Source organism: Austrofundulus limnaeus, unplaced genomic scaffold (assembly GCF_001266775.1).
Source record: "Austrofundulus limnaeus strain Quisiro unplaced genomic scaffold, Austrofundulus_limnaeus-1.0 Scaffold80, whole genome shotgun sequence".
In the NCBI taxonomy this organism is placed as follows: Eukaryota; Metazoa; Chordata; class Actinopteri; order Cyprinodontiformes; family Rivulidae; genus Austrofundulus; species Austrofundulus limnaeus.
Genome location: NW_013952482.1, coordinates 1,511,479 through 1,534,251, shown reverse-complemented (window position 1 = coordinate 1,534,251; position 22,773 = coordinate 1,511,479). Strand labels below are relative to the sequence as shown.

The window sequence follows — 22,773 nt, the reverse complement described above, 5'->3', positions numbered from 1 at the left end:
CTGCTTTTCATTTCCCCATTTGTTGCTCTTTGCTCATCTGAATCCTTTTCCATCCACTGATCATTCCTCTCAGAATGCTTCAGGGTTTCAGATTAAAATCATTTTATGCTAAGATGCGAGAAAACCATAGTGAAAACTTTTTAAATGATATTGTGCATGATCTTTGTCAGTATTGTCAGTTTTTGCATGATGTGATGATAGTTTTGAGATATGTTAGGGATCACTCTCAACTACAACCACATCCAATTTTAACTCAGCATCTGTAAAACTGACTCAGTTACAGTTAGTGTTGTTTGGCTAAAACTGATAAGCTGTGCTGGTCATCTTTAATTCGAATGATTCCAGATGTTAAATGATTTTTAGACATACCCAGTGATTAGTTTCTGAGCTTGACTAAAATCCATCCACTGGTTGATGAAATAGATAGCTAAAATTCAAACATGGACAAAATCCTTAAGTAGAAATTCTAACCCTTCTAACATGGCAACAACACATATTCAACAAACACCAGCAGTCACAAGCTCAGTGAAAGTCCCTCCAGTTCCAGGGGTCAAGCAGCTTGTGACTCGACACGTTTACCTCAGAGTAACGTGCAGCAGATAAAGCTTCTCTCAATCCCTCAACCTTTCACCCAGAGATCCTTACTCTCACCCTGCTGCAGAACAAACACTCCTTCCTTTGGCTACATGAAGTCTGCAGCTACTGACGAGACACCTAATAACTGCTGTACAGGGTTTTCTTTTGATTATCGTGGACCTGATGAAGCCGAATACCAGGAGTCAGAGACCGCAGCAGTGTTCCTGCGGAGGTCAGAGCGACTCCACGACTAAATCAGGTGAGTGAAACCAACTTTCTTTAGAAAATCCTGCTGCTGCTTCTGGAACTGATRCACAGCATGATAAAGTTGAATGTTTGCAGATTTGTGAATTGTCTCTGACGTTAAGTATCTGCATGGGCATAATTTGTGTTGGGGTTGGGGGGGTTAWRRCCCCCACAATATTTTTCTCCTGTCAATATTTGCTCTAACACAAATTAAACGGTTAAGCACACCGCTTTCTTGTTGTCTTTAGGTAACTTTGACCTGATTTAAAAGTTACGTTTAAGCAAAATTGCTGAAATTGACATGCAGGATTTTAGAGCATAAGCCTCCCAATGGTAGACCTTGAGTTTGCAGTGAGTAAATGTAACTATAAAAGGAGAATATGATACTTTTCAGGCATTCATTACTGAATCACTCAGATTCATTCTTCAAATAGCTTGTGTTTTTAATGCACCGTGACAATCTGTGCACATAATGTCACATTCTATCATTCTGTCTGCACCACTCTGAGCACRTTAAACAAACCAAAGGTGTTTCTGTCGCTGCAGCTTTTTATCAGCAGGTCAGGGCTTCCAACTCCCATTCTGCTCCAGTCTCAAGGATTAGCAGCAAGAGCTTAGCACTGTTTACATTCTGCAGGTGTGTGTATGTTTGTGTGTGTGCATGTGTGTGYTGGAAATTAGCTGCTTTAAGCTGTTGTGTGTGTCTTGGCTGAGCGACACATATAAGAGGTGTTTTAAATCTCAGGRTGTTTTAAACATGTTCAACGACTAYTTTCTTTGGAAATAAACTGAACCTGTTTATGTATGTGTGTTGTTTACACGTTTACACGTTTTGCTGCACTACAATGTTGTCTGTTCATTCTACACAGTTTCACTGACCAGGTTTTCAGAAAATTTGTCACAAAACAACTTCTTTTTGTTTTCAAGCACATTTTTTAGCAGCAAAGTAAACTCAAGAAACATGAGAAGTGATATCGTGACACGTTTTTAACTTTCCATAGGAAATCAATAAAATTCAAAAACCATAAATATATTATACCTTTTAACTTAAACGTTTTAGTTTATCTGTTGAATATTGAACAAATATGGTTACTAAATATTTAAAGTGCTAAAAAAATGATTACTTCAGTTTTCTTTACTCAATTTTTCCTCTTTTTATGTTAATCTCCTTCCCAGGATTGGAACAATAAATGTAAAGAACTGAATGAGACAAAAAAAAAAAGGTTTAATTATTCAGCAGCTATTCACAGAGCCGCCCTGCTCATCTTACCACGCTCCACTGAACTAACGTCAGCAGCAGGTGCAGCCGGCTGGGAGCCACAGACGACATGACGTTCACATGACAAAACTCTACATTGTATGTTGCTTTTGTCCTCAGTGCAAAGAGCGTTTCAGAAGAAAATGTTGTTTTACTGCAGTGTGGCTTTTGTTTGCAGCTGGCAGGCCTCTGTGATGACGCAAACAGAAAATAAATCCCTGTTTTAACATTTCTAATGACTTTTTTTTTTTTTTTTGCTTTAAATTTAGATTCCAAACAAGTTTTACTGCTGTGGATCTAAAGAAAAAAGTTTTTCCAAAAAGTCCATATTTCCTCATAATCTACTTAGTTTACAAAGTATAAGTATTTTTCTTTCAAAGAGAAATTGCTCCTTGTAGGTTTGCCACTGACTCTATTACGACAGTTTCTGCACAAACTGAGGATGAGCCAAAAGAAAAAAAAAACATTATGGCAAAACGTGGCAGAACCAGATTTAACTGTTGATATTTGTTACTCCAAGGCTTTTTCAATCATGACTGAATGTTGTGTTCAGGTTGTTTCTGGGCTCATTTATTCATCACAAAATGGAGATGAAACGCTGAAAGGAGCGGAAAACTTTGCACTGAGCCTGTGATCGTGCACCRCATGCAAAGCAGGTAGTTTGTAACTCAAACACACACAGTTGAATTAAGTTTTGGAATAACTATGAAGTGTTCAAACGCAACCAGATACTAAACCATTTTTTTGTATCACATTAAAAATCATCTTAAGAAAAAGGAATGCAAATAATTTTCTTCTTTCTTTTATTCTCTTCACTCTAAAAAGAGGCTTTCATGGGGTGCTGCATAATGTAGGGTTGTTGTGGCAACAGACTCCCTTGAAAAAGAGGGAGGGTCTTACTGAGAAATCACAGTTACAAACTGCTGCTGAGATCAGAGGCTTCCCTGGGAGCTGACGTTGGTCTCATTACTGAAATCAACAAACAAACCGCTCACACAAGTACATCATTTCTCACAAGGTAAATCAGACCCAAATGAAATCTAAATTTTAACAGCTTTAACAAAACTTGATTGTGCTACTGTTTAGACAAATCGGCATAAAGAAATTATCTCAAACTATACAGTATAAATATGAATGAGTCTTACAACCTGTTTACACTGTTTATATACGAAACTGTAGCGTTTCTGCTGACCAGCAGTCAAGGGGCGGGGTACACCCTGGACAGGTCGCAAGTCCATCACGTGACCAGTGTTGCTGTGAAATCACGTGTGCACTACGGACAGCTGCAGACATGAGTGTTTCTGAGCAGCAAGAAAGGTTGCTGGATCTAACCCTGACTTTTCTGGGTGGAGTTTGCACRTTCTTTCTGTGCATGTGGTTTCCTCCCACAGACCAAAACCATGAATGTTATAACCCAAGTGGTAACTCTAAATTGTCTCCAGGTCTGAGTGTGAATGGTTTGTCTCATTTGTCTCTATGAGGCATGGGCTTGCAACCTGTCCAGGGTGTGCCCTGCCCCTCACACAGTGACGGATGGATATAGAGGCACCAGAGACCCCCACAACCCTGAAAGGCAGAAGCCAGTATAGATAATGAAAGAATGTATGGATGTATGGATGGATGTTGGGATCCCCTCTCTTTTCACCGTGTAGGATCAAACCAACCTCATCCCTGGTAAAAACAAGTCTTTCCACCATTTTGAATGTAACTGTTTTCRTGCAGCTCTGCGAGCATGCATGTGTTGGTGAAACACAAATAAATCAGCTGATTCAACAAGCATCACGTTACCGTGCAAATGTGACTTTTGCACAGTAAGCACTGGGAAAAAACACAAACACTTCCGGTGATGCCTCACGTGTAGGGCTGCCACGATTAATCGATTAATCGATAACTAATCGATTATTAAAATAATCGATGACTAATTTAAAAATCGATTAATCGTTTTCTCTTTTTTTTTTTGTTCTTTACTTTGTTTTTCTCTCCAAACTGCTTTGACACCTTCCACTGCCACATCTGCCTTTCTGTCCTTGACACACATGTACAGTAGTGGTAACTGGGGTAGGCTGTGGACGTCACAAGACATTATACAGACAGGCTCTGGTATCAAGGCTACCTGACAACGGAGCTCAAAGTGTGGGATCATTTTAAGAAAATGAAAGAGAAACCTGTGCAATATCTGCAGAGCAGAACTTGCCTTCCACAGCAATTATTTTTAGTTAGCATATAGCTAAAATCTAACCATGGTTATATAATAGCAGCTGCATTCTGACGTGATAAGCTGTATGTTTTATATTCACTTAACGTATGATCTGATTAGTCGACTAATCGAATAAATAATCGGTGATTAATCGATTATTAAAATAATCGTTTGTGGCAGCCCTATTCACGGGTAAATGGGGCTTGAGTCTTAGAGAAAACTAGCTATGCTGTTGATCAACACGAACTGCTAAAACACTAAAATGTTCTAATTCCACTTAAAAATGGTGTCATGTACATGTTTGACAGTCTTTTAAAAATAATAAGTTTAACCAGTCTTTTTTAATGCAGGCTAATGCATCCCTTTGTGGAATGTTACACTGAATTAATTGCTGTTTAGAGTAAATATGACTGCTGGTTTTTACAGTGAAGTTAAATATAAACCCATCAAAATGCTGCTAAGCTGCCTGTAACACTCACAGTTAGTTTTCTGCCTGACTAGAATAAAAACATAAATACTACATAAATATGAAAGCTATTTTTACACGTGTTGTTAATATTGATAAGCTCTGTGCTGTTAGTGTGAACCCCTGCCCCCCTCTGAACTGGATGAGGCCAGATTACWTCCGGCTGGCTGCCTCTGGCTGCCTCCACTCTGCGGGAAAGAGCTGCTCTCAGATCAGCTGCAGGCAGGTCGGTCAGTGGGCAGGAAGGAGACAGAAAAGGCTGTGATTATCGACGATTTGTCGTCGTTTCAAACATCTTTGTGGTGTTTTATGCGGACAAGGACACCGTTCAGGTGAGCGGAAACTCGTTTTGATTAATAATTTTGGATAAAAGCGCGAGTGAAGAACTTCAGACGAGTCACGTGYCCTGATTTAAAATAAACATTCTTCTAATTATGATGAACATTTAGAAAACTTCCTCTGAGTAATTTGTTTCTGATGGCCATATATGTAAAAGCTAGGCCATGTTTCTCAAATTCGGAAAATAAGCAACCAATATTAATACATTTATTGAAACCCCAGAATCACACAGGTGCAGCTGCTGCACTGATTATTCGTACCTGAGTGTTTTAAACAAGCTTTGAGCAAAAATAAAGACTTTTATTTTATTTAAAAGATGTGCGTGGTAGAAAAMGTCTGACAGCTAAGGTTTGTTTTGATATTATAGACAAAAGTATAAAATAATAAAAGTATTTTTGGGACGTAATAGAGCCAGAATTGCTTCTACGCATGCGCAATTGAGACCACCCTGTAGATAGGAGGTGACGTTTAGAAGCCATTGGGGGAAAAAACAGCTCTTTGTTTATTTCTTAGTTTTACATTTCATTAAAATGCACGACTAAGACTGATTTGTAAAGGTCTTTAAGAGTTCAATGGTGGTTTTTGAAGTTTAGCAGTTCATTGCAAACTTTGATGCTGGTCTTTACCTAACTTGCCTTTGGATTATTGGAGCATTTTTCTCAATTATTTGTAATTTGAAACAACAGAGAAAATTGGACAAGTCCCTGTTTTGCTGATGAGCTTGTTTTGCAGTCGAGAAAAGATGCCATGTACCTGACTTGAGTTGACCTATTGCATCTGAAAACTAAACTTGTTTTAAACATTTTTTTCCTGTTTAATAAAGGTCTTGTTGGCACACGTGTAAGGGGCTGCATTCATGTATTAGCCAGACTTAATTGAATTAAATTCTTCCCACACACAAATTTACTGCAACAAAAAAGGCAGCTGTGTATTTCCAGTCATTATGGCATTAGGGATGCTTCAGAGGGGAGTGATGCAGTAAAAGCTGCACCACCTCCTGAGGTTGAGTGTGCTGCAGCAGTGGCTGTGTGCTAACCCAGGAAAGAAACAGTCCCTGAGATGATTCAGAGCTCTGGAGTGATGCGAGATCTCCTCATAGTCGGCGCTGAACGAATGCAGCAGATCTCTGAAACGTCACAGAGGGGTACAACATCAGGGCACCAGGGTTGACTGCTTTTATATTCAGTCTACATCTGATTTTAGAAACACTGAGCTAACTTTGTTCTCTCTACAAACACACGGATAGTATATTATCAGAAATTCTTTGTGTATTAAAACATTCCAGTATATCCAACTTCCACTATTTTTAATCCAAAATGAACTTTTCTTAACTTCATTAGGTTCAAATTAGAATAATGTTTCTGCAGCTTTGTTTCATGGTATTAGTTTGGTATGTTGAGCTGTTGGTTAGTTTTGTAATTTAGATTGGTCTAATGAAGTGGAAAATATTAGTTGATGAATTGAAGTGCTGTATGCAACAGATGACTGGATATATAGTGTAAAGATTAAACAAAGGAAAAACAAAATTTCCCAGGTTTTCCATGTTTTTAATAGCTTTTGTTCTGACGATATGCAGTGTAATTAATGTTAGTATTAAAAAACATTGAAGAAAAGTAGCTATAAAATATAAAAATAAATTAAAGCACTTAAAGATATGGTATCACCAAGTGTTTTGCAGTCCTGGCTCTCAGAGAATGCTGTTTTGCATGTTTTTACATGGTTTTCTCTTCATTTGAAAGATTAAATTAAACTTCCTATAAGGGTGTTTAGCAGAGGCTTGTTAGGACCTCCATTTCACACTGGCCAAGCAGCAACACATAGGATATACTGCATGTTTAAAACATTCAAACAAGATCATGGTGGTTTATCATCAAGGTAACAATAAATCAGGGTCCTTTAGTAGCCGGGGGGAGGGGAGCAGCAGGTCCACGATGGGTTCGTGTGCACTGGCAGAGCTTAATTGTTAAAAATCCAAAGCAAAACGGGTCATTGTGCCTGATGCCTGGCTGTTGGTTGATCATGACAAAATAATTAAAACTACCTAGAGCACACATGATAGCCGTGGTGGTAGCATTGTTCTGGCGTGGCATAATCTTCTTGCATCTAACTGCATTTTGACACGTCTGGGTGAAGGACGAGGAAAATATTGTATCAAGATCACAACAGTGTTATGATTGCCTTCGTCCAGTAGAAGGTTTTCCAAATTTGCCGCAATCCAGACACATATTGGATTGGGTTGATTGAGGAGTGCTTATCTTACCGTTTGAAGGAGGTTTTGATGACCTGTCAACCTAAACCAGCTGACAAAGCAGGTAAACCTTTCACACATGCAGGAGTACCACTAATATAAACCACATTTACTGCTTCTGAAAAAGTCAATATTTAATTAACAGTAATGCCCATCAGCATTTGATCCTAACAACAAAGCGAGACATGTTTTTCCATTGCGTGTGGACTGGTGGCAGTATTGATGCTGCTGTGGCCCTGTGATACTTTAACCTGTGGAGAACAGCAGTGAGGCCCGAGCTCTGTTACTGCGGTACGAAGTGAATAAAGCTTGATTAAATCTGGACGTCAGCCAGCTGACTGGCTTTGAACGGACTGAGCTCAGTAAAGGCTCTGGAAATGGGATTGTCCGTGTGTTGTTGGAATGCAGAAAAAAATCTGAAATTAATGTCTTCTTTTTTTAATCAGTGTAATTATGTGTAAAGTTATTTAATTGTTTGTTAAATAAAGTTGCAGTTTGTTGGCTTGTAGAATAACTGAAGGTAGAAATGCTTTATAAAAACATTTCTTTTATATTCTGTAAATTTAGAACCTCATGAAACCAGTTTACTTGTTTCTACAAGATAAACTGCATATTTTCAGAAAGTATAAGTCCTTGTTTTAAGTTTTCTGGTTCTCTCGGACGAAGCAGATGATGATGAAGCGGTGAGAGGAAGAGGAGGGTGCAAGCTCAGCATTCCCTCAGGCTCTGAGACATAAACTTTAAAGCTAAATAAAAAAAATCCATGACGTTTTCTTAAAATGTATGTATTCATGATGCAAAAGAGGAAATTTTATGTAATTTACAGTCTCAGTTTGACATGTATGAACATTAGTGTGTTTAAAATGAACTTATCTTAGGGTTTGCACAGTTTTATCTTTATTGCTCAGAATATTCTTGAACATGAAATTCGATGCAGTGATTGGTCTATGCTGGGGGTTTTGTAATGACATCATCCAGGATCAGCTTTGAGTCACAGCAAAGTGTCATAAATCAGCTCCAATACTGACACTGGTTTACTCTTATACTTCCCTTAAAGTGAGACTGAGACACTTGATAACTGACTTTTAGGCTCAGCTTTGAATTTATGAATTAAAATCTACAAATTTTTAAAATTCAGTTAAGTCCGTTGTTAACAGCATTCAGTCATTTCAAGAAGTTTGATAAATATCATGACTTTTTTTCTTCTGCTACTTTTCATTTAATTTGTGATTGTATTTTGTTGTATATAGAATTTTTTTTGTTGTTTAGATAAATGAAAAAAAAAAAAAATACAGGCCCAGATGAGCCAATGTCAGGACTGATGTTTTTGTTTGCAGCCTGTTGTAATGTGCAGCTTCACCTCTAGATGTCACTAAATTCCAAACGCCCACCTTTTTTAAATGCCAACAAAATGCTTCTTGGGAAAATTCTCACCTTTTCACCTTTTTTATTGCATGCTGAGATGAAAGGTGGACAATCATGTATTTGCTTATGATTGCTTCATGACTYACTGTATAAATTTTAATGAAAGCCTCAGATCATCTACATCTCTATTATTTTTCTAATTCAACCCGATTCAAGATGGCTGCCACAGCTAATTGATTTTGAACAACAACAAAAAAATAAAGGTTATAACTCTGCACTTTTTACTGGTATTCAACTAAAATTTGATATAATAGTAGCTGAGACTAACCCATACTTCAAGCACCAACAGATCATGTCAGATATGTGTTTAAAATGTGGCGTGCGAGGCAGTGTGTGTGTCAAGTTTTAAAGAAATGTTACTTTTTATTTTATATTTTGTGCCATCAGCTCTTCAGTCCCCAAAAATTAACATTCTTAAAAACATAAAATCCCTACAGACAAGATATTTTAATTTCTAGTTTATTTTTCAGATTAGTTGGCAGTAAAATATTCTCATTCTGATTTTTATAATTTAGCTTTAGGAAAGTGTTGAGACGGTCTTTTAGGAGCAAAAACTGCTCTGAAATTTTATGCAAAAAGCCTAAATAAGAAACAAGGTGTTTTTTTTTTTTCATTTAACTGTGCACAGATGTTTTTTTTTTTTTTTTTCAGTTTGGGGTATGGATACTTCATGGCGCAGGAGATRCAGCTCATTGTGGCTATAAATCCTGGCCCAGTCAGAATAATCTTTCTGCTGTCATCCCTGCACGATACACTCCCATGTTGTAAATCTGTGTTTAAAAAGAAGTGAATCTAACATTTCTGATTCAGTATGGAGCTGTTTTCAAAGTTGCAAGTAATCCACCTAAGAGGGGAGTRGATGTATGAGAAGAAAACCGATGCATTTGTGTAATTACTTCAAACATCGTCTGCAGCCTGCAAACAGGATTCCAGCTTTTAGAGCATAAACATCTGTTATATACTGGGTGGATGTTGGCAGCCTGAGGGTAAAATAAAAACATTTTTTTTGTCTTGGTTTTASGAAACCAATATCTCAGCCAAGATAAAGTATAAACAAAAAATGCAAACAATAAGAGGAAAGCTGCCCACATGGCAGCTGTGTCTGAACAGGAAGTTTGACTGTTTCTGTAACGTGGAACTGAAAAATGCTAAAAACACATGTTTGATTAGATCTGGAGTTTGAAATGCTCTCCTACATTTCGAATGAAATTATTGTTTAGTTTACATATGAAATCTATCTTGTGCTTGTTGTGGATCTTTCTCAAATAGTTGTGTACTTTTTGTTTTTGTTAGTCTGCTTCACTCTATCAAGCTCCTGAAGGCCAAACAGAGCTTTTATCAAGCTGGTGAATTGAGTTATTTAAACTGATATGGGTTTATGAACTTCCTGTGCTCACCATTCAGATAAATTGTTGTAGTTTTTGTCTGTCTCTGACATTTTGATTTAACTTTTAAAAACTGAAAATTACTTCAGCTCTGTTTATTAAGGATTCTCAGTATTTACATGTACATAAAATGACAACATTAAGATGCAAAACTGATTATCCTGAAAGGTCATGTGACCATACTGGAATGGAAACGATATCAGATTAAATGTATAGTTTGAATAATGGACCCTCTGCAGGTCCCATGTCAGGGTGTGGCCCCCTCTCAGGCCTGGATACCAGCAATGATTCTGTGTTGAACCCAGTTGTTGCATCGTCTTGTGCAGCAAGTTAACATCAGTATCCAGCAGACTCTTACTGGCTTGTCTGAACTGATCATGTCCTGTTAGGGAAGTATCAGAGGACCTAGCTGGTCCCAGGTGGACATGATGCTTGCTCTCTGTGGGCGGGAGTGGTGTTGTTGAAAGGCTGTATCAGGATTCTGTTTCAGGAGAAGTAAGACATGTGGACACAGGATGTTACAGATGTAGAGCTGTACCCTCAGGACCCCCCAGAACCACTATAAGAGGTGACCTGAAGTTAAAGCCTGTGGCTGCCTGCATTATGATGCCAGGAGTACAGCTGGTGTTTCTTCACACATAGGCAGGATTACCTTCAGCACCACCAACACACACACACACGTACGCACGGTGTGGTAAAATATCAAAGAGCCACAAACAACTCATGAACAAAGCTGTACTCCAGCTAACTTGATGCAGGATGGCACAAGATGCTCCAAAGACTCAGAGTACATGTGTACAGATGGTCCGCACACAACTGTTTCCCACAGTGAGGTACTGTGACATCTGTACACTTCACATGCCAGACATTTGAACAATACGACCACCCGATCTCATGCAAATCCACTATTTGATCCCCTGTAAAACCCCTTCAATTAATGCTGTCTAATGCCTCTACCAGGCATCCTTTGTGTTTGGTCATTTATACCTTCAGAGGCTCCAGAAACTGAGTGATACCTCTTACTGTATAAGTCCTGGTGCTTGTAGTAGACTCCTTGCAAATACAATAATTTATATAAAATTGATGGTTCTGCCTGTGGACTATTCATTTTGGTGATTAACTTAAAACGATAAGAGGGCTTTTGTAGTTTTGTTGTTACTGAGATGTGACACTCTTGCCGTTTTTAGGGGAGATGCTGTAGAGCAGTGTTTCCCAAAGTTGGGGTCGGGACCCAAAGTGGGGTCCCGAAACATCAAGGTGGGGTCCTGAAAATATTTTCAGAATTAATTACATTTTTGCCCTAGTTGTTACAAAGGAGTTAGGTTAGTATACTTAAAATGGATAAATTGTTACTATGCCCATGTTTTGTTGACCTGATACAAATGTTTATCATCCAAAAATAGTTGGGGGCACAGGTCTCTGCTACTGTTATTTTGTGGGTCAAAAGCTGAAAACTTTGGGAACCACTGCACTTTGGTTCCCAAAGTTGGGCTTGGGACCCAGTTATGGGTCATGAAGCAACTTGGATAATCTCCAGAAATCAATTTAAAGGGTAATAAAATAATTGCTGATGTAATATTTTCCCTATAATTATTACAAAAACACAAAATAAGTAAAGATAAGGATTTATATTTGTGTACTAGCTGTTTAGATTGTCAAAAAGCCTGTGTTTTAGGGTTATTAACAAAGTTTGTGTACGCATACCAGTAATATTTGGGGTCACAAGTTTTTGCCATGGATATTTTTTGGGTCAGAAGACAAAAAGTTTGGGAACTACTGCTGTAGAGCACACTGGCGATGTTAGTCATTGGAACTTTTGTCCCATAAATTCATTCACATTGTGATAGTTCAGCTTTCAGTTCTTGTTTTTCCTCTGGGCATGTTTTTTTTTCTTTTTTATACCTGTCATGCCCCCTATGGGACTTCTGCTGCGGGGTTAAAGAGCAAAAACATTTAAACCCCGCCTCTGCCAGTCTCAGTGACTCCTCCCACTGGGCTGCCCTCCTCCATGTGTCTTCTCACCCTGTGTCTGTTTGGATTATTTGGACGACTCAGGCCTCTCGTGTGCTTCCTTTTGCCCACTTTACCCAACGTCAACATATCAGACATGAGACTGGGTGACAGAGCACCATTTCAGTTTTTTTTTTAAATTCCCCTACGTATAGAGAAGACGAGAAGAAAAATAATGACCATGGAGTTCAAGTAAGTGGGATGGTTGGGATTTTAAGGATGAGAAAAGTGAACAGGAAAGATTAGATATGGTTATAAATGGAAGGGAAAGATAAGAGTTTGAGGGGGAAAAATCATTATAATTGAAGGAAGGGCGGACCTGTGATGTGTTTTTAAAACAAATGTTTGCATGACATGTTGGCTTCTGTGGGAGGAAAATATTAAAAAAATAAATGCCTCTATTTCTGGACAAATCCCCTAGAATTTGATACTTGATAGAGAAGTTCCAGCTTCACATCAGTTTGTCAGGCATATCATTTTTTTTACAGTCTTCTCATTTCCTTTTACTGGTGCTTGTGGGTTTCTGTTTGCTGGTTTTGCAAATTAGCAGGTGCACCAAGGAAAAATGTGTCTGATGAACAAGTCAGAGTTTATGTAGCTACCAGCAGCTTTTTTTTTATTAAACTCCCAGTATATTCTGAGTTTAGAAAAGTAATAATTTTTTGGTTGTACGAGGAATAGCACCACATTTACAACTAGAGATAAATACTAAAAAACTGAAGGTTGACCAGCTTGTTGACACCAGGAAGTGTTGTGTAAATCTGAACAAGTGACTTGATAAATAAACAAAAAACAATAGTAATAATAGTTTGTTTTTGTCTGGGAAATGAAAATGACTTCCTGGGGTTTTGTGCAGATTCCTGAAAGCTACTTGGAGTCAAGAAATATACTTTTTTTAGTCTTTTTTTTTCTTTTAGACAAACTAAAATGCAACCTTGTAGTTACTGTTTAGCTTCAAAGTACTATCAAAGATCAACTGACTGTAAAAAGAGTAATTTTCCCCCCTCGCTGTCACTGATTCACAGATTCAGTGCAGCTTGTTTGGACAGTGCGCCTCAGTTTTCAGCCCCACTAGATTCAGGTTGACAGATGTGCAGCATAGACACTTCACTGTGTCCTTACCGTTGCACGGCTGTTGGGTTTAATCTGAGTTCAGTGTTTTAACATGTGGACAGGCGCAAACAGAGATACTCGAGTGCAGAGCGTTGTCTTATCTGGGGCCTCCAGAGTGCACAGTTTGGCAGATACGTTGCAAGAACAAATATCTGGAGCAACAGCTAATTGTACTGCTTCTGGCAGGAGTATAGTATTTCTGCTGAAATGACCTTCCAGTGTGAATTTGGTAACAGTACTTTATAAAGTAGTGTTTGTTTGAGCCACTTGAAATTTGAGATTAAAGTTGTTTTTGCAMTGGCAACACTCCACTGTAGGATTAGCCCCACTCAGACTAGCTCATCTATTCATCAGACTTGAAATGTTTCCCCAAACGGAGTTTGTTCACTGTCTACAGCAGGTAAGATATTAGTCATTTCATATTCTCTCTGCAGAACCTCATTGCAGAAGATCAGGCCTATCCCTTTAAGAGTAAAAAYCTGCTTTGTCGCTATCACCAGTTCAAGATAGTGATGTTACAGTTGATGGTCTTTGTGACCCTCTGCAGCAGGAAGGKTCTGTACAGCCACTGATTTCACTGAGACAAAATGGCTCAAATGGTTCTGTTGAAGGCGAGATTTTGATCATTATTACAACTTTTGTAGCAGCTGCAGAAAAATGCTACTTATTAAAATGGCCTGGGATTTGATTGACTGAACACATTTTCAGGAGAAAATGCTATAATGAGGAGGAGGATAATTTTGAGCCATCTACCAAATGTCTTGTTTCAAACAGCAGCAATAAAATGAAGTTTAAAATGTTTGTTTTATTTGGAGCTCTGGATTTAAGTAGCTTCCTCTTTGAAGTGTCTTAAGCATCGTATGATCTGAATATGAAAGTAAAGCAGCTAAAACAAGTTCAGCTGCAAGTTTTCTTTACAGCTGACTTTAACTCATCCCTTTGGTTTTTGAATAAGTTCTTTTGTGAGCCTGCAAAGTCATTATTGCAAGATGGCGTCTAACAAAGGCTGTAGCATGTTCAACAAAACATCCACGTATCCGGCTGTTTTGTTCAATGTAAGAACATCACACATAAGCAACTGGATGTTTTTCAAGTTTCTTTACTTTCAAGCCAAAATAAAAGTTAAAAGTGTGTGTACTGCTGTCCAAGATGAGTAGCCTATTTGCATTAGTTAAATCAAAGCTGGCCACTAGAACCACTTACTGAAAGTACCTGCAGGGGTTTAACCATTTCTGAATAACAGGTTCTCAGTAATCCAGGGTCTGGTTGTGAGTTTGGATAAAGTCAACAAGACTTTTAAATTTTTTTTATTTTTGGCCATCAAAGGACCTTTTAAGTTTAAACTGGAAACGGTGCCAAGTTTTGAGCAGTTTTAAAATCACACTTATATTCAACAATAAGGTCCTCTAAGAATTTCATTTGTTTTCTTATTGATTTCAGTGAAATCAACAGCCTCTTTAGCGAGAACTATCTGTAACAGCTTCATTGTTGACAACCACCATAAAAAAGTGCAATCATGTAATTGCCTGTGTGTTTTTGTCTATTAGCAAAATATCTGATGAAGCACAGGATGAAAGTTTTTGAAAATACAGCTGATTAATTTTCAGAGTCAATCCAAGCTAAAGATTTGTCAGATTGACGGATATYGAGTTAAAATTTGACGTGGTAATTAGCTGAGAGTCATTCATAACACCACCTCCAAGCTGTAATGCGTCTCACATGATTTTGCAGAATTGCATGAAAAACCAGGTTTGACCAAAGCAGCAACAATTCCAGTCCTCATCAGATGATCTTAGTTTAAAACTCTGGCATGAAAGGAAGTGGGTGATGTGCATTCCTTCAYGAAATGCTAGGCCCTTAATTCTGTCAGTTTTCTCACACCATCAGTCATCTCTCCACCCGTTGTTCAGTTAATCTCTTTAAAGAGTCCTGAATCCAAAGTGAATGTTGAGCAGCTGACTTTGGGCTGATGTTTAGCCAACGTTACAAGCCTTTCAGGACAGAGTTATTTCCACTGTTCCAGATTCGTCTGGTTTTGTGTTTCTGGCTGACGGCGCTCTCTGTGTTTGGCTGCAGCTCTAGATGAGATCACTGAACAGCTGCGGTGCATTCAGGCAAAACAGCACATTTTCAGAATGTTTACCAAGATGTACTGGAAAGCAGGAGAAATTGAAGTGTGTAAATCTTCTTATTGAAGTTCTGTTTTCTTGTTTTTCTCAAAGGGCCACAGTTCTGTTTGAATCTTTTCCAAGTTAGATGAGAAATTAAGATGTTTTCATTTGAAGTCCCCCCCTTTTGTAATTAATAATTAGATTTTAAGCTCACTCTGCTGTACATATTTCATATTCATGTTGCAAACATGCAGTTTAACCCAGTCAGAAATGATATTTTGTCATTCACTGAGTCATGTCTTTAATGATAGTTTTCCACTTTTTCCTCAGGTACAATAACTGTGGACACTTATTTCTAGGAGAAATAAATGTTTTTATGCAGCAGTTTGGTGCTGTGATAAAAACAAGTTGTTGTTTTTCTAGATGACAATCACAAGGAAATCAAATGTYCTCCACAAGTGGTTCATAAAGGAGTCTCTGTTTGTGAAGAATGAGGTGTATTTCTTTTCTTTTCTACCTCACTTCCTTTTGCTCCTGTGTTTGATGCAGACCTTTTTTCTTTTTTGTTACGTCACTTCTTGCTCAGTGAGTCAGCAGCAAACGCACTCAGACACATCCCGTGCCTTCCTCTCCATCCGAGGGAACGCTTAACTCCCGTTTTATTTTTGATCCGTTCAATCAGCGGCTGCCAGTCGATCGCTGATCAGATTCCTGATGCTGTACGCGCTCAGTGCGCCACGCTGCAGGGTTTACAGCCTGCAGACGGTGGGGGGGATGAATGGGCGAGACAGAGAAAAAGCTGTGAATGCAAAGTGAGCAAGTGAAGAACGGAAAGAGGAGAGAGAGGGAGGCAGGGAGGGGTGGAGAGAGGAGGGGGAAAATGGATGATGTCAAACTGAAACACAGTCCGGCTCCAGTGCCCCGTCTCACTTTAGCTCATGTGTACGCCCTCATAAACGCACCAAGAAGCCGTCGCTCACACACACACATCCTGGGATCTCATGTTTGGTTTGTTGACGCTGATAGGAGAGGAATCATGTCACACTGGGACTGATATGACTGCTAAGGTATGTGTTTTTAAGCGTTTAAAGCTTGGAAAAACATCATTTTGCAGATTTTGGGGGTAAATGCCACCTGTTGATCTGTCCATGCAGCATCGTCATCACGATGGAGTAGTGGTTAGCAGTGGAGCCTCACAGCAAGAAGGTTAGGAAGGTTTCAGTTCCCAGTTTGGACTTGATCTTTCTGTGTGGAGTTTGCATGTTTTCTTCAGGTGCTCCAGTTTCCTCCCACAGTCCTAAAACCTGCATGTTTACTCTTCAGGCCCAGGCTTTCTTTTAAAAAGAGATGGGTGATCTCAGTGGGATTGACCTGGTTAAATAAAGGGAAATTATAAAAAAATATTTATTTTCAGAATAAAGTATTCCAGATAACAGTCGTGTGTGTGTGTGTGTGTGTGTTTGTGTGTGTGTGATGGTCCAGTCCAGTAGAACTGATTCTTTTTTGCCCGTGCAGCACTGATTACATAAGAGTGGAGGCTGTACAGTTCTGTGCTGCGACCTTGTGCTCTGTCAGCACGGCAGCGCTTCAGTTGTTCTGTGTTGTGATCGCCTGCAGGATTTAGGATCTGTTTCTGTTTGGGAATCAGTGCCGCATTTGATGCTGCGTCGGTCTGTTCAGTGGGGCCGGTGAGTTACTGAAACAAAACCTCCAGTTTGAGCTTTAGCTCGAGTCTGGATGTGCTGAGACTGAGATCACTTTATRTCTGGACACTTTATTCTTATTATCTGCCACTTTGGGCAAAAGGTGTGCAGTTTTGCCTGTTTGTGTGTCAGCATGTGTATCTGTCAAGTTAGCAAAATAACTCATGAGTCACTGAGCAGATTTTATTAGAACTCTCATAAAATAATCATTGGATGTATCTCTACAACTGATTTACTTTTAGTCATCCAAATTCAAGATGGCTGCCACAGTAATCAAACCTAGCAAACCCATCTGTAACTCAGTTTTACAGATATTGAGCTCAGATTTGGTGTGTTGGTTGTCATAAAAGTATTTTCCAGTTTTGACCATGAAAACAGCAAGATGCTCTTAGTTTAAAACTCTGACAAGAAAGGTGGGTTATTTCTTTAATACGGAGCCTATAATTGACAAATATATTCTCATATTTATAATCTTCAACTGCTCATTTATTTTTCATCAGCTTGTTGAAGAGTAAAATGTTTTTTACATAATGCATTTGTCTTTTTTTTCCTTTTAACATCTCAAAAAGTTACATTTTATGCTGAGCAAATAAGCCTTTTGTCCTGAAAGAAATTTTATCCTCTTATCCTTCACTTTCGATCCCAGGTCGGCTTTCAGAGAGGAGAATAAGAGGAGGAGATGTGTGGAAGAGGGTGGAATTAAAACAAAAATGAATAGAGAAGAAAAGAAAACGAGCATGTAGTCCATCCCTCAGGGTTTCCTTTCAGCAGCAGAGGTGGCCTGTTTCTTTGCCCGTCTTTGGTGTGACGAGACAATAAAAGCACTGACATACTTTCTGTGTCCAAGTTTGCTTTGAGATGGTACTATAGGATTATCAAACATAATCACACAAGGAGAAAATGATATCAGGAAATGGCTGAAGGGAAAACAAAATAATGCAGAATGAGTCATTTTATTTTGAAGGGCTTAGCTTCTCTCTGTGCTGAAATCAGAGTGCTTTTCTTTTACTTCCTCCTCAATTATTCATCACTTTAGAAGCCTTTTATGTCAAGCAGGAAGCATTTCTCCTGGTTATAGTCAGCTCCTGCCCTTCTGCTTCAACATGAGGCCTGAGACCCTTCATGGGGCTATTAGACAAACATATCATCTGAAAATAAAACCGTAATAAACTCCAAATGCAACAGTGTTACCGTTTGTGTTTCACAGAGTTGCTTGCTGTTGCTGCTTTGTTTTGTTTCATCATCACCACTGAATGAACTCGGTGATGAGGAATAAAAATGCTTTAGAGAGCTGCAGCTCTCTGTGGATCAGTGTGAGATATTGATGGTACGTTAACCTTGAGGAGAAATATGAAAGGAACTCCACTGTTCTTATTTTGCGACAGGTTTTTCTCGTAAAACATAAATATGTTTCAGAGTGCGGTGCAAACTTTGTCACTTTTGGTCTGAAAGCCCCCTAAGAAGAGGGTACTGCTCACTGAAATGGAAATAACGTTGGGATGGCTCACAGCAGTGCAGTGTACGCTAACAAGGCTAGAATTTGTGTCACCATCTTGGTAGGTGCTGCAGACAGGAAGAACTGAACCTTAGATGTTTTACCTTGAATAGCTATTAGAACCTGAACATCAAAGAATATGATACCTACTGGTATAACATTTTTTTTCTTTGCAAATACCAACCTAACACATTGCATTAAAGGTAGCTGTTGAYATCTAGGGTCAACTTTTTATAGTTTTGATAAAGCAGGGTACTGAGGGTATGCATTTACCAGCTAACTGATAATATATTGTTAAAATTAAGTTAACATTGTCTTAAATATGAGCCTAAAATGTACATGTACAGTATCTATGTAATGAGCAGATAGCTTTTGTTATCCATGTCTAAATACTGAAGTGAGTATGAAGCTGAATTTGGTTTCCGATTCCAGCTTTCGATTCAAGAAATGACTAAAGGGCGATTACAATTATTTTTTTCACTACCTTGAACATATTTAATCTGCTCTAGTTTAAAAACTATAATACTTGGACTCTTCAAATCTGGACTAGATTATTCTACACTAACAGCAGACTATTTAAAAATAAGTTTGAGATTTCTGAAACCTTTTTCTGATTTGTGAAATTTCAGTAAATATCGTTTTTATCYATTTTATGCATCTGGACAACACTAGAGTCTAGACCTGGTCCAGTTCCAAAACCACAAAACCTAGTCTCTTCAAACCTGAACTACATTATTCTACACTAATAGACTGTTTAAAAAAAACTTTTTATGATTTGTGAAACTTCAGTAAAGTGCAATTATGACATTTTTATGCATTTGGACCACACTAGACCTGGTCAAGATCCAAAACCACAAAACATAGACTCTTCAAACCTGGACTAGAATATTCATAATTAAAATTAAGTTTGGGATTTTCACCTTTCACAAATCAGAAAAAAGTTTYACAAATCTCAAACTTGTTTTTAAATTTTCTGCTTTTTGGTCAGAATAATCTAGTTCAGGTTGATGAAATTGTCCTTTACTGAAGTTTCACAAATCAGAAAAAGGTTTCACAAAACTCTAATTTGTTTTTAAATAGTCTGATATTGGTGAATAATCTAGTCCAGATTTGAAGAGTCTTAAGTATTTTAGTTTTTAAACTAGAGCAGATTAAAAACGCTCAAGGTAGTGAAAAATTAGTTGTAATAGCCATTTAGTCATTTCCCAAATCGGAAACCAACTTCAGCTTTGTGAAATGAGTGGCCTTTACATTTCCAGAATTATGAAAAAGTAGTCTACATTATATAAATCTATGTGTACTACAAACATTAGTAACAGAGCTCAGCTTAAACTAGAAGCCATGTAAACAATTTAAAGTGCAGCTATGTACTGGCCTGGCTAGAATGATTACAGCACAGTAATGGCATCTTGCTAGGTCGACGTTTTGCCACTGTTAATTCTTAACCAGGCTTGTTGAGAGGCTTATTGCAGAATAATTCTAATTTTACAATATGCATTATTTTGTATCTATATTAAAATCAAGTAAAGCTCTTTCTATGTTTTTTTTAATCAGTGGACGCAGCATGCAGCTTACACAAAAAGGCCTTCATGTGTGTCTTCAATGCTCTTGACTCTGCTACTTATTCACCTCGCTCACTGGATTTTTATTYAAATTTTTTGTGTACTTTTTGTACTACTGTTTTGTCTCTTTGCAGGGTGCAGACTAACAGGAAGAAGGACTCTTATGACAGAGTTTTAGGATGGCCAGTGAAGGCTCCACTATTCCCAGTCCCGTCGTCCGCCAAATCGACAAGCAGTTCCTGATCTGCAGCATATGTCTGGACCGCTACGAGAACCCGAAGGTTCTGCCCTGCCTGCACACGTTTTGTGAGAGGTGAGTGGATTTAGGGTGCCGTGAAACGTGGGAAATGAGAGCACTACGACTYRATGATGCAAGCTGCCTTTGGTGTGTCGGTCCTCTCTGTTAACAAGCCTTTGTTTCTCACACAAAAGCCCAACTTTGAATAGAACATGACTTTCCCCTTTACTCTGGTTGCTTCTGGACAGTCATAATAATGTCACATTTACTAAGATGTAACTCGTGCTGGCACATTGAGGAATTTCTACAATAAAGAGTTAATATTTTCAGTTTCCTCATCTTCAAAATGTTACGTAGTTTGTTGAAAATTGGCGATTTATCACCTGGCCTGGCAACAGGTAGTTTTGTTTAAGAGTGCAGATTTTAAAACTTGATCTTTTATTGATCTGGAGTGATGTCATCAGGAGCTCCAGCTGTATATTTAAAAAGGGGGAATCCCGAAGCCGCACAAAAAATTACAAAAGGATTTTCAGTGAGAACTGCTTACGGGATTAACATTAAACCAAATCAAACTTGTGCATTTATGGACTTGGTTTGTTAAATAAAAGTGTTTAAATTAAAATGAGTATTTTTTATACAACATAAATGTCTCAAATTGTTTTACATCAACTGTTTTCCAAATCTAGGTGCCTGCAGAATTACATCCCGGCCCACAGCCTCACCCTGTCGTGCCCCGTGTGCCGCCAGACCTCCATCCTCCCGGAGAAAGGTGTGGCGGCGTTGCAGAACAACTTCTTTATCACCAACCTGATGGATGTGCTGCAGCGAGCACCGGACAGCTGCAGCCAGGAGGCCGCCGCTCTTAATAACATTGCCACGGTGGCTACAGGATGCCTGCTTTCCTGTCCCAACCATGGAGGCAGTGTAAGATGCTCCAGTTCATCTGGACTCAATAATCTTTTTTTTTTATTAAAGGGGTAGCTCAGATCTGTTAAAGCCCGTCTTTATTCCTTTCATTATGTCACTTCACCATAAAGCTGAGAGTAAAGTCAGGAAATCAAAGCATTATTTAGACTGATTTACTCTCTTTTTTTCCTGTATCTTAGGTGATGGAGTTTTACTGCCCTCCATGTGAGACAGCCATGTGTCAGGAGTGCACATGTGGAGAACATGGAGAACATCCCACCGTGCCTCTGAAAGACGTCGTGGAGCAGCACAAAGCCTCGCTACAGGAGCAGATGAATGCTGTCAAAAAGAGGTACGATGGGAACTGGGAACTCTGCGAGCTGCATTCCTTTAGTTAAAGATCACAATGAATCCAACACCGCCCCTCATCTGATTTAAACCCCCCGACACGAGAACCGCTGTTCCGATTCCAGGTTGCCGGAGATCGACTCGGCCCTGCAGACGCTGTCAGATATCCTGCAGCAGCTGACCAATCGGAAGAGCGCCATCGAGGACGACATCCACAGCATCTTCGACGAGCTGCAGAAGACACTCAACGTCCGCAAGAGTGTTTTGCTGATGGAGCTGGAGGTCAACTACGGCGTCAAACAGAAGGTGAAGAACATGATGTGTGTCAGCTTAAAACCTCTTGCTTTTGTTTAACTAACAACTTTTCCAGTCAATACAATAAAYTCTGAATATAATACAGCTAGATGATCAGATTTCCTCTAACTGGTCACATTTCATCAGGCTGATGTTGCTGCTCTGTGTCGATCTCAGCTGGTCTGACGGGCAGTCAACCAGTTAAGAGGGAGGATCTTCAATCAGCAGCTTGGGGAGAGGCGGTGGGGGTCATAACACATGAGAGGCTAATGAYTTACAACCCACTGCCCGCTGAATACACTTTAGAGCCCAGGGGGAAGTCAGTGACGTTCTATAGATGGCRCCAGTGAGCCGTCCCATGTGGGAACTTCTGGGTTGTTTTGGGTGTGTCGGGTGCAGAGAGGGATAAAAAGTAGAGCACGCGCTTTATCCTCGATCTCTGCGCTCATGGTGCGTACGGAGAGCGTCTTGGCTCCAGTGGGTGACGGCTGAAGGAGTTCGGATGACTCGTTTCACTCCAGCTGGGGAACAAGAGCCCGTATGATGTCTGTTTTTGAAGGAGATGATGGGGACGGGCAGATGTGTGTGAGTTTGTGTTGTTTTGTGTGTTTGGTGATGTCACCACATTGGGAGGAACAGTTTAATATTTAAGGTTTTCTAATGTTTCGTATTTCTTAAAGTTTGCTGTGTGTTCTGGTTTGTGTTTTTATATTTAGATAAAAGGACACAGATATGTTTTACTCTTTATGTGATTCAAACTTAATCTATTTTAAACTGGCAGTAAGATCTAAATGTAAGTGTGTTGCTGCATGACCAGGTTGTCTTCATCTTTAGCACAAAGTAGTCACAGCAG

General features: G+C 39.0%; 1 protein-coding gene across 3 annotated transcripts in view; it reads left to right on the top strand.

The window, feature by feature from the left end:
- Positions 1–743: 743 nt before the first annotated feature.
- trim2a (tripartite motif containing 2a) overlaps positions 744–22,773 on the top strand; it is a 26,303-nt gene continuing 4,273 nt past the window's right edge. For 2 of the 3 annotated variants that reach the window (XM_014011442.1, XM_014011440.1), the window contains exons 1-5: positions 4,872–5,075; positions 20,269–20,447; positions 21,059–21,296; positions 21,479–21,630; positions 21,752–21,932. In XM_014011442.1, coding sequence (XP_013866896.1) covers positions 20,314–20,447; positions 21,059–21,296; positions 21,479–21,630; positions 21,752–21,932 — 705 coding nt within the window. In that variant the 5' untranslated portion in view covers positions 4,872–5,075; positions 20,269–20,313. Of the gene's footprint in view, positions 836–4,871; positions 5,076–20,268; positions 20,448–21,058; positions 21,297–21,478; positions 21,631–21,751; positions 21,933–22,773 lie in introns of those variants that run through there. The other variant, XM_014011441.1, reaches the window with a different exon arrangement.